The sequence below is a fragment of the Amblyomma americanum genome, chromosome 1 (genome assembly GCF_052857255.1).
Source record: "Amblyomma americanum isolate KBUSLIRL-KWMA chromosome 1, ASM5285725v1, whole genome shotgun sequence".
NCBI lineage: Eukaryota > Metazoa > Arthropoda > Arachnida > Ixodida > Ixodidae > Amblyomma > Amblyomma americanum.
The window spans coordinates 122,659,100-122,677,700 of record NC_135497.1 but is presented as its reverse complement, the minus strand read 5'-3'; the positions used below and the strand labels follow the sequence as shown (position 1 = coordinate 122,677,700).

Genomic DNA, 18,601 nt, shown 5'->3' with positions numbered 1-18,601 from the left:
AGTGCGCTTGGCGCCGCTCGGAGCAACGCTAGCAACCTTGGGCAGCGCTCGAAGGCCCTCGAAATCTCGATGGAGTTCTGCGCTACTCCGTTGACTCGATAGGCTATTGACTCGATCGCCATTGAAACTGCCCGTGTGGCAGCGCTCGATCGCCTTTGAGTCGATAGACTATCGGTTCGAGGGCCCTCGAAATGCCCGTGTGACAGGGGTATTAAAGGGGTCATGACATGATCTACCAACAAACTGTGGTTCTACGTTGCAGGTACTAGTCGCAATGTAGTACAAATGCGCTGGGTTTTACAATCGCAACACGAGACATGACTAGACAAAGCGCAGGATTGCAGGAGCACTCCAGAAACATGGGCAGCATCAGCGGCCCAGGCGCCCTGGCAGATCACTGCAAAGTTTGCGGTCCTTCCAAAAGGAAAAAAAAAACACGTCTGGAAAAAACGTGTGCTGGCCACACGCTCAGACAAATCATTGAGGCTTTCGTCATAGCTAATTGTAGCGAAGGTCGCGTCAGCACACCTTCAGTACTGCTATCGGCCAGGAAGATGGCTTTTCTTTGAAAACAGCTCATGCCGTTTATACAGGATAAGGATCTTATGCATGCTCCTTGATGGATTCTGTTTCCTTTATATGTCCCATTTTCCATAATAAATTTTAGTTGATAGTTGCGCTTCGTCCAGTCGTTTCTCGTGTTGTGATTGTAAAATTCAGCGCATTTGTGCTACAGCTATGGAATACCAACTAGCCCCAGTTGTCGCCTTACTAGCCACAACATTGTTATGCATACTTGAAAAAGAAGTAGGGCTCTACATGCGCATTTGAACTAGAAATTGCAATTAGAAGTTATCGGCTCTAAGCCCCCTCCTCCTAGCAGCGACGGCCATATTGAAGCAGCCTGAGTGACGTCATAAACTGACAGCGCTGTCATCTGTTGCAAAACTGCCGCACACACGGTTGATGCGGAGTCTGGCCGTGACACATTGTGGTGAAGCCATCGAGATCAGGCAGAAGCTAGACAGAAAAGGGAAGAACACGGGCCTTTGTCCCCCATGTCGTGACTCCCCCCCCTTCACCCCTCCGCACCCCTAGCCCAAACAATAAACAGTAGCCCAAAAAACAAACAACCCGCTCTCCTAGGTTCACTACACCGTGCGCAGTTCAGTTGTTCAGTCGGAAGCAAGCATGTGATCATCGGGTTATGTCATCGTGGATCGCGAGCACGCTAGTGTTGTCTGACTACCACATGGTTCAGGAGGACATTTAAAAATTCAATTACAGATTACGCACTGCACCAAATGTGCTCATATTTTGCCCAGTTCCGAGATGCATAGTGAACAAAATGCAATAGACAGCTTGAGTCTGAAAAATGGTGCCATGGTCCCTTTAAACTTAACAAGAAGTTAGTGTAGGTAAAGTGGACATTTAGTTAATTAGTTAATTAATTTAGTTGGTGCCTGTCTGCTACATGTCTGAGATCCACATTTGGGCATAAAAGAATTAATTTCTGAAGTCGTGTATCCAGCACTATCTACTTGTTATAGGTATTTATTTGTAAGGTCCTTCATTTTAGGGTAAAACTCAATTCTTCCCAATTTATGCACCTCAATTGAATTTCAGAAAAACTGGGTTAAACCTGATTTTTACCCGAAAACTACATTTCAATGGCATGTTTCATTGTTACAAGCAGCTGGTAGTGGAGATATTGCGCTAACTTATACAGATACCATATAGTACACAGAATGGGAACAGATGATGCATTTCATTTGTTTCCGTTCTGCGTATGTGGTACTTGTATAAGTTGGCACGATATCTCAACTATGAAGCACCAACTAGCCCCCGCTCTTGCCTTGTTAACAAGCAGCGAGCGCAGGTACTGTATGGAAACTAGCACCTGCACAGTTTTAGTGGAAGAATGCAGTACCTCCAGGAAAGAAAGTGTTTAAGAAACATTATGATGAAGGTATGAATGAAGCCTGTCCACAACACTGCATGGCCAGTATTGAAGGATCAGGAAATTTTTAAAGTAGGAAACACATGCAGTTCATCTTTTTTTTTTTTTTAAGATGGCGGATGTCAACATGGTTCCTGTAAAATGTTAGCACATGCACCTTTCGAGTATACTAGCAAATGCATTATTCAGCATTTCATCTCCGTTTGACTGATGCCCAGCAGTGCCATTAGTCAGGCAAGGTGCATGTGGGGAATTAACTGAACAGTTAGGGAAAAAGGTCAGAATAGTGTTTGGGAAATATATAAAAGAAAGTTGAAATTCGTTCTGAGGAAAGGAAAGGCCCAGGTTTAGTAACTGTTTCACCTCTCGGTGGAGACCTGAACCATGCTATGGGGGAAAGAGTGAAGGGAGTGAAAAAAGGAAGAGAGAAAGAGGCAGACTTATACCACCTGGGGTTCTTTAACACAGCACCCGGGCATCTTTTGCATTTTGCCTTCAACAAAAAGCGGCCAGCATTGAACCCGCATCCTCTGGCTCAGCAGCTGAGCACCTTAGCCACTGAGCCACTGTGGTGAGTTGTTTCATAGGTGTTGTAAAGTAAGTGGGTAGAAATCAGTAATAATGCTCAGAGCTGAAGAGTTGTCAGCTAAAATAGCAGAAGCGAAGTCACAAGCTGTTCTCACCATGTGCATAAATTTATGTATGTTAGTGTTTAATTAAATGTACCAAACAATACAACCACTTTTTCATACTGCAGAAATAGAATTCAAGACAAATACAAACAGTGGTTGTGTCAACAATGCAAACTGTTCCCAGGCGAATTGTTGCCAGAAAAAATGGCTGGTGGTTTAGCATTGCTAAGCTCAAAATATTGTGCGAAAGCATGGTCCCGAATGTGGGTCAACTCAGTTTCGAAATTCGGAGGTGAACCACCCAAATTTTAGGGATCGGCCAAACCCATTCTGGGGGTATCCCAGGTTGGTTCCGAATGTGGTTAAACTCAGTTTTCGAAATTTCTGGGGTAGGCGGTGTAAATTTTGGGGGTGCCAAGCCCATTTTGCAGGTGTTCCAGGTGGGTTCCCAACAGGAATCAGCTTAATTTCAAATTTTTGGGGGTGGGCCAAGCTCATTTTGGGGGTGTTCCAGGTTGGTTCTAAACATGGGTCAACTCAATTGTCAAATTTTCGGGAGTGTGCCACTGCCACCCATATTTTGGGGGTGGGCCGGCCCCATTTTTCGAGGTGGGCCAATTCCATTTTGAGGGTAGATCAAGCCTATCTTGATCACACCCAGGTTCACCAGCAGTCAAATTTGGCCAAGGTAATTTCTTCCAAAGGTCAAGGGTCAAAGGCCAAGGCTTCAGAGACCCATTGTATTTTTCAGGATTGCTAGTGAAGTACTGCTTTCACATTAAAACTGTGCAGTCAACAGGAAACCAATTAATAGGAGGGTTATGTAAGATAAACAAAAAGCAGACAGCATAGTGCAGTGCTTTGCGGTAGGCTTGATTTAATTTTGTGCACACAGAGTACTACATTGTGTTTTAGTGGCTCTAAATGTTTTCGTTGTAGTGTGATGCGATTTAAAGATATCAGTGTCGTGAGACAACTTTTTTGCCACAGTTAACTTAGGCTCACATCTGGCACATTTCCCTCTGTTTTGTGCATAAGCAGATGCCAAGCTTTTAATCTCGTGGAGGTGCTGACATGTTGATGGGTGGCTTTCATGGCTGATTGATATTTCAGGAGTGTAGCCTGCAGCTGACGGATGACAGGGACAAACGCTGCTACCCACTGGATGGCCACTTGCTTTGCCAGGGCTGCCATGTGCGGAGGCTGCAGGCACAGGGGTCTGCAGCCCGGGGGGAGCCACCACCTCAGGTGAGAAGACTCGCTAAACAGAAGCACACGTTACCTCTATCAGTGTAAGTGGCCAGGAGTTGTCTGCCCAGACTTGTGTCATTAATCTACTTATGTGTACCTAGGTGTTATCGCAAGAGATCAGAACATAAATAGCGCAAAAAAACACAAGGATGAGAGAAAAAATGTGGACAGGATGAGCGTTCGTCCTGTCCACTTCTTTTGCTGCTCTCGCCCGTGTGTCTTTGCACTACTGACATCTTCATCCTGTCCTACCAACAAGCCCAAATTACCACTCTTCTGCTATCGCAACAGAATAGCCTTGTTCATCCCTGTTCTGGACAACTGATGTCTTCTTTCAGCATGCATTTTTCTGCAGCGTAATGAATTTTCATGGTGTAGGCATCACCATCACCATCGTCATAAAGTCAGGTTGATTCCACTGCAGGACAAAGGCTTCTACCACCATACCTCAGCACCATGAGAGGTGGCTCACTCGCGCTTATGTCCACTCACACTCACGTTCACTCACTGAAGTTTGCAGCGCATCTTTGTGTTTGGATGACGTCCTTTTGGAGTTTTATTTTTCCTTATTTGCTGACAACGGAGGAGATGAAAGATTTACTGCCTTGTCCAGTGATGCTTGCGGCTACTTTAGAGCCGAGCCCACACAGATGTGGTGATGAGCCGCCGGGGGCTTTGTCGGGCCAATGTTTGCCAATTTTCAGAATTTCGTTGCTTGAAGGACGTGGTCGCTTATCAGTCGCCTTCCATGGCCTGAAGCGATGATACGCACGTGTGCTCCTGCTCTTGCTGCTGAGATGATGAGGGCCTGTTTAAGCGTCAGCTAAGATGCTTAGACACGTTTTTGAACAGTGTCTAAGTAATAGTGACTTTGCCGTGACAATGGTTTTGGACAATGTCTAAGTACCAATAATGAGTTAACCTTGACAATGATGTGTCCGTGAGTCTGCATGAACACATTGGGCATACGTGGTGACTGTGAACATTTTCGTGGCATGAGAAATCACAATTGATTTTGAAAAGATTGAGTGCGTTCCTCCACGGAAAGGAAAATGGCTGAAACGGGCCGCAAGTACAGATTTGCCCCAGATAAAAAGGATGCCAGGGGGAGCGGCTGTTATCAATCCCTTTGGTCAAATGTTTAGGGAACTCCCCAAGGTGGAGTAGGTTTGTAATAAGGGAGTAATTACTCATTGGCATCCACCCAAGCGCAGCCTTACGGCTACAAAGGAAGTTTCAGAGAAAGCTGTACAGTTTTCCTTTGTAGCCATATGGCTGCGCTTGGGTGGATGCCAATGAGTAATTACTCCCTTATTACAAACCTACTCCACCTTGGGGAGTTCCCTAAACATTTGACTAACACTGTTCCCACTTCGAGTTATTGATCAATTCGCTCTCGTCCTACCATAAGCTTGCCTACCATAAGCTTGCCGTCCCGGTTAGCTCAGTTGGTAGAGCGACTGCTGCGGTGAAGCGGTGGTTCCGGGTTCGAATCCCGGACCAGAACGAATTTTTCTTTAACTATGAAGTTTCTGAGAAAGCTTTATAGCTTTCCTTTGTAGTCGTATGGCTGCGCTTGGGTGGATGCCAATGAGTAATTATTCCCTTATTATCAATCCCTTTACGAAAGCTTTTCGCACTTACTTTAGGGCACAGTTAAAAGCAGGGCTGGCTACGTCTGGCCAGCGTAGTTATGCGTGACAAACCTGTGGACATGCCTTCATTGTAGTTCGTTGTCTGCGCTGCACATACCGTATAAACGCGTGTAAGGTCCGCACTTTTTTTTCCAGATTCGAGGGCCAATTTTCGGGGTGCGGCCCATATACACGATGTTCGAAGAAAAAAATTTTTTTTAAAGTAAAAATGCACCAATCGGGGAATGTGCGGCATTTATTCTACGTTCAATCGTCACTCGCTAAGTCTTCCAACTCCGAGCTGGTGCTGTGCTCTGGTGCATGCTCATCCCACAAGAAGCCGCGCAGCATGTCCGTTGTCAACATGTAGCCGTTGTTCTGCACTTCCATCACATAGCATAGCAGCTGTTCTTCCATGTTGGGAAACTTGCACGGCTTGCCTCGGAAAGCGTGCTTTTTGCAGGTTGTATTCTTAATGCATCCTTTTGGTTGCACCATCATCGGACGCAGTTCTCGGCCAGGAATTTCCTGCTCACCGCACGCTTGCTGTGTTCGAGAGCAAACTCCCAGCCGTGTAGCTATTAAGGTGCTTGACCATGGTGCTAAAATTTGCGACACTTGGTGGCAGCACACGAAAGCCACAACTACGGTGAACTAACACGCTACCACAACTCCCGTGCCGCTGTGCCTTTGGACAGTCACAAAAAGCTGGAGCTGGTGATACCCATGCCCATATGGATAGTGGGAGCTCGCAGTGGAGAATAAAGTTGACAATGATCATAATGACTCGCGGCCTCGGGCGCCATCCATGGGCGGTATCTGGAACCTCCTGTGCGCATGCAAGGCCAGGCTCAAGGAGCGGCGGCAGCGTGCGCGCGTTTCTATGCCCAGCCAACCAAACAGGGAGTGGCCTATTTGGTTGCCGCCTCATGTACACTGCCCAAAATCGCCGCTATGTTTTGTCAACGTCGGCAAAAAACAAGCATTTCTGGAGCAGATTAAATATTATATTTTAACATTTCGGCTATCTCCTTGGGCATCAAGACATCACCATGCTATGCGTACAAGAGATAGAAACTACATGCTTGATTTGTGTCGTAGGGCTGCTTTAACTACATGTTAGAAATAAGAACATCTGGCTTTATTGAAAAGTGCACTTAGTTTTCAAGTCTTTTCCTGGCTTGAGCCTAGCCTATGTAGTTTAGAGGCCGGGCAAAATACCGTATAAACGCGTGTAAGGGCCGCACTTTTTTTCCCAGATTCGGGGGGCAAATTTCGGGGTGCGGCCCATACACGCGATTTTCGAAAAAAAAATTTTTTTTTTCAAGTGAAAGCAAACCAATCTGGAATGCGCGGCATTTATTTTCAGGCATCACTCACGGAGTCTTCAGACTCCGAGCTGGTGCTGTGTTCAGGTAAATGTTCAGCCCACAGAAAGTCGTCTTCGGCCCCGTCTAAACTGTTTGAAATTCCGGTCACTTTGAAACTCCGGGTTACAATGTCGGTTGACACGGAATTCCACGCGGACAAAATCCATCCAAGCACAGTCGCGAGCGGTGCCCTCTTAAGCCGCCCTGTCGGCGTCTCGTCGTGATTGCCATTGGCCATCCATTCCGAATACTGCCTTCGAAATTCAACCTTAAAAGGCCGATTGACGCTTACATCCAGGGGTTGCAGCATGCCGGTGAGGCCACCCAGTATTCTGGAAAGGCAGCGCTAAACAGATGAGGACAGAGACGAGGCGACAAGGACGGGCGCTGAACTGACAACAAATTTCATTGAAGGGATTCACACTTATAAACGTAGTGTGGCTACCGTTCGCGCATGCTCAGAAAAGTCAGCTCTTTTGGTGAAAGGGCTATAGAGGCTGTGCTGACGCAGCCCTCTCCCAGGCTGTATATCTGATTTGATTCTGCTATTTCTCTAGTCATACGTACACTGCTCTTTCTGATTATGGAGGTGTCATCGAGTGCAGGAGTACAATCTAGGCAAGTGATACAGTGACTTGCGAGGAAGCCTTCAAAATCTTTTCCCTCGCGTGCATTTTTTACGTTCAAGGCATGCTCTCTTAACCTCTCGTTCACGCATCTCCCAGCCCGCATCTGATGTCACAAGCATTCAATCGTCAAGCAGATAGACTGCTTAGCGCTGGGTACCCGCACCACCTCCTGGTTTCAGTCGCTGAAAGCTGCCTAAAACACATGCGCAGCAAGGTGCATACGTGCGATAGCCGCGCACAGCGCAGGCAGAAGGTAGCTGTGATACCTTACATACACTCACTTTCGCACAATCTGAAAAAGGTAGCCCAGCGTTACGACATGAAAGTGGTCTTCTCTGCCCCTCACAAGCTGTCCAAGCTTTGCAGGATCACTAATCCGGAGGCGACCCAGCAGCGTGGCTGTGGCAAAAAACATAGGCGGCCTTATGTTGATTGCACAGAAGGTGTAGTTTACAAAATTCCGTTAAGTTGTGGAAAGACGTATGTTGGCCAAACTGGGAGATGCGTGAACGAGAGGTTAAGAGAGCATGCCTTGAACGTGAAAAATGCACGCGAGGGAAAAGATTTTGAAGGCTTCCTCGCAAGTCACTATATCACTTGCCTAGATTGTACTCCTGCACTCGATGACACCTCCATAATCAGAAAGAGCAGTGTACGTATGACTAGAGAAATAGCAGAATCAAATCAGATATATAGCCTGGGAGAGGGCTGCGTCAGCACAGCCTCTATCGCCCTTTCACCAAAAGAGCTGACTTTTCTGAGCATGCGCGAACGGTAGCTACACTACGTTTATAGGTGTGAATCCCTTCAATAAAATTTGTTGTCAGTTCAGCGCCCGTCCTTGTCGCCTCGTCTCTGTCCTGGTCTGTTCAGCGCTGCTTTTCCAGAAAACCGTGTACCAACACGCCCAACTCACCGCATTAGCCACCCAGTATGACGGCCATGTCTGTGCGGATACCGCGCAGGCGTTCCTTAACCCTACCCGTCAAGTGACCGCGGAAGCTGTCCAAGACGAGGAGCGATCGTCGGGCCAGCATGGCGCCTGGGCGCTTCTCCCAACACTTTTTACCCAGTCGAGCACAAGCTCATCGTCCATCCAGCCCTTTTCTTGGGCGCGAACTACAATTCCCTTGGAGAAAGCGCCTTTAGGAATCGTTTTTCTTTTCAGGATGACATAGGGGGGCAGCTTCCGCCCGTCCGCGGTGACGCACAGCATAACGGTACACCGTTGGCGCTCCGCGCCGGTTGTCCGCACAAAAACACTATTCTTTCCTTTCAGTTCAACTGTGCAGCTCTCGGGACAGTCAAACCACACGGGGGTCTGGTCGGCGTTCGCTATCTGCGAAAATATATAGTTGTGCTCACGACGCAGACCAATGACATACTTCTGAAAGCTGAGCACCTTGTCGGTGTAGTCGGGGGGCAGCCGCTGGCACAGCGTGGTCCTTCGCCGAAATGATAGGCCCTTCCTCTTCAGAAATCTTCGTACCCAGTTGGCACTAGCCTTGAAGTCCTCGTGCGGTATGCTTTTAGCACGCGCCAAGGCTTGTGCCCTCACGCGCAGCATGTCCGTTGTCAACGCGTAGGCCGTTGTTCGGCACTTCCATTGAATAGCATAGCAGCTCTTCTTCTAGCTCAGGAAATTTGCATGGCTTGCCTCGGAAAGCGCGCTTTTTGGAGCTGGTATTCTTTAACGCATCCCTTTGTCCGCACCACCGTCGGACACACTTCTCGTCCACGTCAAATTTTCTGCCCGCGGCACGCTTGCTGTGTTCGAGAGCGAACTCTACTAGTTTCAGTTTAAAGCCCGCCGTGTAGCTGTTGAGGTGCTTGCCCATCGTGCAACAGTGACAATGCTCAGGGGCAGTTCATGAAAAAGTGAAGAACGACAGCGCACGAGAGCAACAACTATGCCGAGCGACCACGCTAACACAACCACCAAAAAACGCATGCTTTGACAGCCAGAACAGAACAAAGTTAGACCTGGCGATACCGATGCTGATACGGATAGTGGAAGTACAGTAGCAGAAGCTCGCGGCAGAAGAAAAGATGATGATGATGACCCGCGGCCTCGGGCGCCATCCATGGACGGCACCTCGAAGTTCCTGTGCGCATGTATTTCGAAGGCTATTCTTGCGTGTTTTCTGGAAAGTTTGGGTGCGGCCCTTACACGCATTTTTTTTTTTTTTTCAAATATTTTCTTTGGGAATACGGGGTGCGGCCCTTACACGCGTTTATACGGTAGGTCAGTTTTGTTAGCAGGACAATGGAAGGCCCTGCCAACTCCGGGCCCGGTCCAGTCAGTCAATTATGGCCATTGCAGAGGCAGAGCTCTATTATGCACACACCCGGGCACAGAAAAACCTAAGCGTCCACTGCAGTGCTCAAGATCCTACCTTATACTAATTAGTGCCGATAAGCAGACAGTCGTTTCAGCAGCAAGCATTGGAACACTGCTCATATGAGCTCTAGCTCTGTAGGAGCCATGACAGACATCCATCCGTCTAGCAGTGGTGGTGCGAAATTTTATCAAAGGGCCCAACACAACCCGCAGAGGTTCATTGCACCCGCAAAGAGCCTGCACCCATGCCAACGTTGAACTATATAGTAAGGAACAGGATGGAAAGCCTGGCGTTCCCGGGCCAGCGGAATTCTTTGCTTCAGTCGCCCAAAGACACCGGCATGCTGCCTCGCCCTCGAGCACCCTTGGCAGTGAATATTTGCTCCCATCAGCTGTCAACAACATGAAAAAAGCTAAGCATATACCATCATTGCAAAGCACACGTGGCAAACTTCGCTGTCACATATTTCCACCACTCTCGTCCACTCGTGACCACTCACATCCACTCACCTCTCACATTGACTCACTCACACTCACACTCATCTGCACTCACACTCGCAATCATGACTGCCCACACTCACATCCAATTACTGCCGCTCACACTCACGTCTACTCACACTCTTTCGGCATTTTTTTTTTTTTCGGGGGCACAGGGAAATTTAATAAATCTGCCTTCAGGTAATTCTGGAATTTCTTCCAGTCCCTTGATCTCTGAATTAATGAGGCTTTACTAGCCGTCATGTTATTTTTAGCTGCCAGTCGTGTGTCATTTTATGGGTTTCATTTTACATGACCACGTTACAAATTTGATGCTGTTATGCTGCCTGATAAAGTAGTATGCATTTCTGTGCACATCACGTTTTTTTTTTTTATATGGTGCGGAGTAAGTCTGGTTTTGCTTATTTCAGTTGCAAAGAGCATGCACTGTTCTGAAAAACTTAAGTGCCACAGCATTTGCCTGTATACCACTTTCTGAAATATTTTTTTCGTAGTGAACAGATATTCAATATTCGAGGCCATTTTTTCCTCATATTCCTATTCGATTTGTATTTGAAAATTTCAATATTCGCACACCTCTACTAATAATCTTTCCAGGAAAGTTCATACTAACTTACACAGCATCCAGAGCTAATCGCATCGTGGCTGAATTAACAACTGTATACTACCTATGTCTGACCCAGTCTTGATTACATTTGTTCCAGTTGAGACCTTTGTCACATTTCACCAATTAACACCTTGGAGAATGTACAGAATTACTCAGTTCATTTCATTCAGTGCAGTTATCACCATGCTGTAATCATCACTGACATAACACAAATTCTTAATATCCCTCCCCTTGTTGTCCAGTGGCAGATGTCTCTTATTTGTTTATTTTTTTCACATGATCTATCATCCTAATGACCAGCTCAGATCATGCCTTGTCACACGTAGTACCATCTTCATTTGTACACATGTCAGCCATCTCCACTGACATACCGCACCGAAACACGATTACATATGAATATTCGTTACTACAGAAAAACATGCTGTAACTGAACATTTGCCTGCTGCGCTAGCCGCATTCACTGGCAACCATTGCTTTCATGAACTTACTAATGTCTGTTATTTTCACACAGTTGATACATGCTGGGTATTTTCTGGTTTAATTTCTTGTGTTGACCTTTTAGCAGCCTAATATATATTTTTTGCATTTGGTGTTCAGCCTATTTATTGTCTTTTTACTTTTATACCTATGTGTCAATGTAATTCATTCTTTATGTAGTGATTGTGTTATGTCCTACCTGCTGCGTGTTTCACAGTATTCTGTGTGTTTTTGATACGTGCCCTTGCACCTGTGCTTGCCTCTTGGTAAACTCAATTATTAATTACCAGTGATCCAGTGATCACTGATACAGCACCAGTACTGCATCTTAATTACTAATGGCATAGTAATTGGAAAATGGGGCATTTCAGTGATGTTGGTATGTTGAGAAACTTTTGCAAACACAGAAATGCATACAAAATAAAACCGTACCTCATGGAAATTTGGAAAATTGGCACATTTTGCTGATGTGGCATCATTTAAATGCATCCAGGTCATGAACATTGACCTTTGATTTTTGGATTTTTGCAGCTCTCAGGCACTAAACTGATTTTTTTTTCCTTCTCTCTCCTTTTCTTCCTCCTGCATCAGAGATTCATTGCTTAGAATGGGATTGGTAGTACGAGGGAGAGCTTCTCTCTCCATCAGACTGCCAGATAGTCCAGACTTGGCAGTTTTAGTTTGCCTTCAGGTGCTAGATGGTTCGCAAGTTTAATTTAAGTTTTTCTAGAAGAGGTCCATTTTTAGGGCACTTCACTGCATTGTGGAACTTCGATATCTAAGATATCTGCATGCCTCTTCTTGGCTTTGCCCTTAGGGAAGCTGCTCTTTTGCACCTTCATGATCCAGACCCAACTGTGAGAGCAGCATTGCTATATTGATACAGGAGATCAGCAGTTACTCAGCAGTATTTGTGTTTAGCCTCTTGTCTCGGCTACTTTGTATACTTTGGCTATTCCGTTTTATTATGACATGAGACAACGACTGTTTAAAAGCTTCTATTCATCATACTGTAGTTTTGGAGCAGTCCTCTGAAAGGCAGTATAGTTTGAATAAAATTTGATAGTCATGAATGAGGCCTCCTTGTTTAATTTTGTTGTTTGTATGTTTGCAGGGTGCACAGGCACAGATTGTATGGAATGGAGCACAGCTACACTAGACCTTGGCACAGTTTTCTCTCGGGTAAGAATTTACAGCAGCTTGATGATTAGTGTGCTTGTACAGCTATCAGCCAATAATTTTTTTTTCCTTTCTAGGTATATTCCTCTAGTGCAGGACTATAAGTGTCATTTATTTTCTTTTGTAACTTTTTGTGTACTTTTTACTCATATTACTCACACAATACTCCAGCAGTTGTTTTCGTCATATGATTATAGGATAGACAGGAAAATATTTTGTTCCTTTGTTCTCATTGGTAAAGTTACCGTTGGTTTAGCTGTATAAATGTGAAGGCTCAGTAGCTAAAGGCAGCAGTTGAGCATAATCATTAAGTAGCATAGAATCCAACTTGTGCTGAAGTTGCAAAGGACTGTTTATCATTTTTATGCATTGCAGAATCTAGGATGAAAGAGTTGACTTCCCTCCCCTCTCATTTTTAATTATTGTGTCCCTGATTACTACTATTTTGTACTTAACAGACGTAGTGTTTGTGATGCACAGTGCATTCAGCAGTTGTCAGGTTACTTTGCATGTGACCGCAGCAGTTGCCTAGCCATGCAGTGGGGTTCTTGTTGCACTCTTGGCACTTGAGGTGCTTAAGATTATGGAAATGGGCATGATCCTCACTGTCTATAGAGTGCAGTAAGCGTGGCAGGACGGTGGAAGGCTGCCGCAGCAGTCGGATTTTTATGGAGACGCAATTCTAGAGACCCGTGTGCTGTGCGATGTCAGTGCACGTTAAAGAACCCCAGATGAACGAAACTTCCGGAGCCCTTCACTATCATGTCCCTCATGGCCTGAGTCGCTTTGAGTCGTTAAACCCTCACAGACCATAGATAGACATGACAGTGGAAGGTAAAGTGGTTATATCAGTGCACAAAAAGTGCGCTGAAAACTTCTTTTGGAAAGCATTGGGTTCTGGGCATCTTGAAAGAATCCAAAACACTTTGGCATCAGTGGGAAAGGCACTTCTTAGAGAATGTGATTGCAGTCACCTAGGTTGCATATGTATACTGTTTGACACATGCATTTTTATTGAAAAATAAAATTTGTTCTGCATTCTCTAAAATGTGGAGGACTGTTGGAAGTTTCATACCATTTCCATATTTCTTGAGCTGTTTGTTGTTAAGAGTACTGTTTTTAAAAAAAAAAAAAGAGCAAGGAACCGTCGCCTCAGTGAATGAGTCAATGGTCTGTCTTTCTTCTTGACGGTGTCAGAGATATTTCATCAGTACATAATAGCTTTTGCACAAAAGGCCTCAAGCACGGAGCAACTTCTGGTTTACATTGTTTTGTATGGCTGCACTGCTTAAAAAGTGATCCTGCTGTATGTTTAATCCATGCAAGTCATTCTGACATGACTGTGTATGTAAGCACACTTCTGTTTTAAGCACATGTCACCCTCTAGTTCAAGGATCCACAGATGGGAAGAAAGGGTTTGTTTAAATTCACGCTACTGTAGTATGTTGCAGAGTTCTGTGTTAGCTCTGCATAAATGTTCTCAGCATAAAGGTTTGAGCTACAACAACCTTCAGTTTGTGCTGAAGGTTGGAAGCCTGTGAAGTGGATTCTGAGGCCAGTCTGTGTTCATTGCAGGTTTTTAGTTTCGTTGTATAGGTTGTTAATTATGCATACATTAATAACCTTCCATGATATGATTTCTTATAATTTCATATTTTCTTCTATGTGTTTCTGGGTTGTAAATTCTAGCTTTATAATCCGTTACTTTAGATATTACATATTTCAGAGGTGTGTCAATAAAGCTTTCCTGTTGCATAAGGATGTTTGGTTTAGAATGCAGGATGGCATTTGGTTCCAATTATCTGAAGTAATAATTCCTAACTAATGGATTCTGCAATGTGGATTATTTAGGACATATATCTGTTCTTTCATTGGTTTATGTTGGGAAGCTGTCATTGAAGGACTTACCGCTATTTACTGCAGGGCTGGTCCTTAAGAGGAACAAAAAGCAAGAGCCGCCTGAAGATGAAGGGCACCCTCTTTTTTTTTTTTTTTGCAGCAAGCAGTGCCAATACAACATTCACCACTTTGCGAGACATTTTTATATATAGGTATATATATATATGTATATGCATAGCACTTTTTTTTTCTGTTGAGTGAATGAAAGATTGGGTGAGGAGACATGCAAGGACATCTTGTTTAAACGGCCAATGTGCTGGTCACCTGAAGCGGATGAGGAATGTGTACGTGTTGGAGCGTGTACATAGCACTTGCGCATGAAAGAATAGTGGGCATGGGGCATAAAATTGTGGTACTGTAAAACGCTGGGGTCCAATGTGGTAGCAACCACTGTCCTGCTTGTGGCCCATATTTTCCACTTCTCTCTATTTTTCCTGCCCAAAGGAGCAGCTTTCGAGCACAAGCATTGCCCAGAAGATAGTTTTACTGCAAACTCTATGCTACCTGGACTAGGTGGAGTGAAGGGTAAAGCCAAAATTCAGAGCAGTTTGAATTGGATTGAATAGAGGAGCCTGGAGCAATTTAAGCTGATCATGGGTTGAAAATGACTGAAACGTAGCAGTACACATAGTATTGTCAAGGCAGCTGAAAATTATGCTAGTTTCACTAGCTCCCTGGGCATTCCAGGCAGGAGCCAAGTGACTTGGATCTCTTATTTGGGTGGGGCTCGTGGTGATTTTCAGGTTACTCCAGACTTTATGCCTTCACTGTGCATTTAAATTTTTATCCAGTGCTAAAGGCCATAGAAGCTACTGGTCTGCTGCATTGCATTTCAGCGTTCGAACTGGTACTATATAAGTGAAATGCACTCTTGTTTCAAGAAATCTGTGCTGCTCACAATGTGTGTCACTGGCTCTGTTAAGTAGAAAAAGGTGTTGGAACAGTATGGAATACCGGATAAGAAATGCTGCTATTTCCTCTCTTTCTACTTTTGTGCCCTGTGTTTGCATGCACAGACTGATGCTGCTTATAGCTGCTTTGGTAGCTGTAGGTGAAAGTGGTTCTGTTCAGCGTTTATTCTGTCTTTAAACCAAGCTCAATTGTGTGGCGGGGTTAAAACGGCTTTCCTGCCCCTTTTTTGTGCCTGTGTACATTCTCAAGCGTTAGCACATGGGTCTGAAAAGAGTTAGATTTTCCTTATGATGGTGCAGGAGCACATGTAGAGGCTACGGGCTTGCGTGCATGCCTGTGTGCTCAACACACATTTCATTCGAGACAGTAATTGTGTTGTCTTATCTAGCTGCATTTTTCTTTTTTTTTTCTCTCTCTTTTAGTGCAGCTTTAAAGCTGCTTTCACAAGCAGCTTCCCATTTGTCATTACCAGTTTAATGTCTACTTTCATTTATATTTTGTTTTGTATGCACATGACAATTTTTTGTCTTCCAATTTATGTTGACAAAATAATGTCCTGCAGAGGAATGGAAGGGTGACTTGTGTCGATGCCTATTGTAATGATTAGAAAGCAATTGGGCTCTAGTTAATTGCATATCCATGGTCAGTGCCTACATGCAATGCACTGATTGTTGAATTTTTAAGTACCATTAGAATACTCGGCTTTAACATAGAGTTATGAACAAGCGGTGCAGAAAAGCTGTGGACCTTAGGCAAGCGGCTGTCAAAGAAGCTGTTCCACGCATTCACATTGTTTCAGCATTCCATGCAGCATCATCTGCTACAAGAACCACAGTAAAGCTGAGGAAGCTGTGTTCCATAAAGAACTACATTTCCAGTGGTCTGTTTGCACGTTACTTGGTGCAGGTTAGATACGATGTCTCGAGATCAAAGGTTATGACTTGGACAGGGCCTGCAGTATGTTGCACAATCGCACGACTACTAAAATGCACACCGTATTCTCTGTTTTTCCTAGGAATAAGCTTGTGTTTTAAGATTATTACCTTGAGAAAGATGTTACTGCTTTGTCTCGTAGGTACTGAATTTTATTTCTTTTGGAGTATAGAGATATATATATATATATAGATATATGAAAAGACGGCCACATTTCATCACTTTCTTTTTTTTTTTTGGCATGTTTCTTAAGAGTCAGTGGGAATGAGGACTGTTTAGCTTTTGATGAATGTTAAAGTAATGGAGGTTTGTGTTCAGGAAAGTATTTGTTTTATTGTCTTGTGGGTTTTATGCCACTTTGTCGGGCCTAATATGTGGTATTGAGTATGTGGCTTTTTGCCTGTATTTTGTGCATTTAGTGCACTGACCAATGACATGTGTTGCAGTACTGTGACTGCTGCCCATTTTCTGGAAAAAAAAATATGGTAAAGCTATGTCAGTGATTTGCTGCTTGTAGTTCTGGCACCTGCTGCCAGACAAGGCAAGCACACAAAGAATTGCAGTCACTGTGTTTATGAAGAGGCTGTGTAAACACTTGCAGAAGGCAGTGGGTGCAAGCAGTTTTATACCCATGCCACAAGTGCACAAAATTGATGACAAGTGCCCAATGCGTCAGGTTTTAGTGCGTTTATTTCGTTTCACATTGACATCATGCACAATCTAATAAGTTCACCGCCACTTCTTCACCCATGAAGTGGATTCTCGCATGTCATGTTTCTGTACTACACTATATGATCCGCTAGAAACAACATCCTGCCAAGTAACATAATTTATTCACACCTTGTAGTCAGTTTTACTACTGTTTCAGATAAAAACCGTGTTTGGCCTGAGTGCTGGCATGCGAGTTCATGACTACTGTTAAATTTAGTTATCAAGCAAAAGCAGTGTCATTCTCTGCCAGGAAATCTAGTTATCAAGCAAAAGCAGTGTCATTCTCTGCCAGGTTATTGCATTACATTGAAGCAATTGTGAACATATTTTGCGACTTTGAACAGAGCTTTATATGCAGGTGAAATTTTTACTATTACCTGACCAGTATCTTCATTATGGTCTATAATGCCATTAAATGCCATTAAGTCAAGACACTTGGCACTGACCTCGAAAATAGTGGCATTAACAAACATGGCGTTAAGCACTTGATGTCGTTCCTCGCACATACTATGTGGCATGAGTATTACAGTACCTTTGCATGCCCTTCTGCAAGAAGCATGATCTTCAGGGATGTGCACAGGTTAGCACACGGTGTCTGAAAAAGAGAAATTTGCTTCCTACGAGTTTGGTGCATTTTGCTATTAGTTACTCAGCGACCAAGTTCAGAGTGCATTCTGGGGAGTTGTATGCAGTCTCAGCACTTGTCTCAGTAGAGCTGGCAATCATATTTTTATTTGTCCGCACAACTTGGTGCATAAGTGATGGAGCAATTAAATCAGAAGTTCAAGTATAACAAATGGAATTGGCAGCATCTCCAAACTTTCATCTTTATGTTTGGAAAGACATGCCATGGGCTTGCCTTTGTGAAAAAAACGGAACTTGAAAACAAATTCTTTTTTTGTTGGGTTGTTTAAAACATTGTGAGAAGCGATAGTTTATTTGAAGTTATCTTTGTCACAGAGTTATGAATTTGGACGCTCTTATGTTCAGGGAAAGCACTGTTAAGCTGGAGCAATGTTCCATCAGAAAGCTGGAAACACTTTCACTTTGTACAATTTAGAGAATTATCATTGATTTGCACATTTCCCTGTACAGCTAAATACAAATGGACCATTGTTTTTCCTGTGCAGATTAAGTGGTGATGTAAAAGATTCATTTCTTCATTTGTACAGTTCATTGACAATAAACTTTTGCTAATTGTCTGGCATTGGTTTGTACAGTTCCTCACAGAGCCTGCCTGGCAGGCAGCACTTCATTCCTAGATTCGTGCAGAAATGCCTCCTGGTGCCAACCACAGCTGTTCAGCGCAGCATATTAATGTTTGAATGCAGCTGCTTCAGCATCGTCATCATCATTTCTTCAACCCTTAAGGACCTTTTATAGGGTATTACATAAGGGGGTCTTCGTAAAATCAGAGCGCTAAATCAAAGATGTTGCAACACAACATAAATCCAATTAAAACAGTTTAAAAAATTAGTCAGAGCAAGAGAAGTAGAAATGACTTGCTGCAGTGTATCAACACTTGAGATGTGAAGAGAAATTTCCATAATTCTATTCTAACTGAGGCA

At 44.2% G+C, this 18,601-nt stretch overlaps 1 protein-coding gene across 1 annotated transcript in view; it reads left to right on the top strand.

The window, feature by feature from the left end:
• The window catches only part of jub (LIM domain-containing protein jub), an 81,514-nt gene extending 63,274 nt beyond the window's left edge, over nt 1–18,240 (top strand). Inside the window, exons 8-10 of the mRNA XM_077646731.1 lie at nt 3,706–3,840; nt 12,514–12,581; nt 14,502–18,240. Of these exons, the coding sequence (XP_077502857.1) occupies nt 3,706–3,840; nt 12,514–12,558 (180 nt within the window). The 3' untranslated portion in view covers nt 12,559–12,581; nt 14,502–18,240. The remainder of the gene's footprint in view (nt 1–3,705; nt 3,841–12,513; nt 12,582–14,501) is intronic.
• The last annotated feature ends 361 nt before the right edge of the window (nt 18,241–18,601 follow it).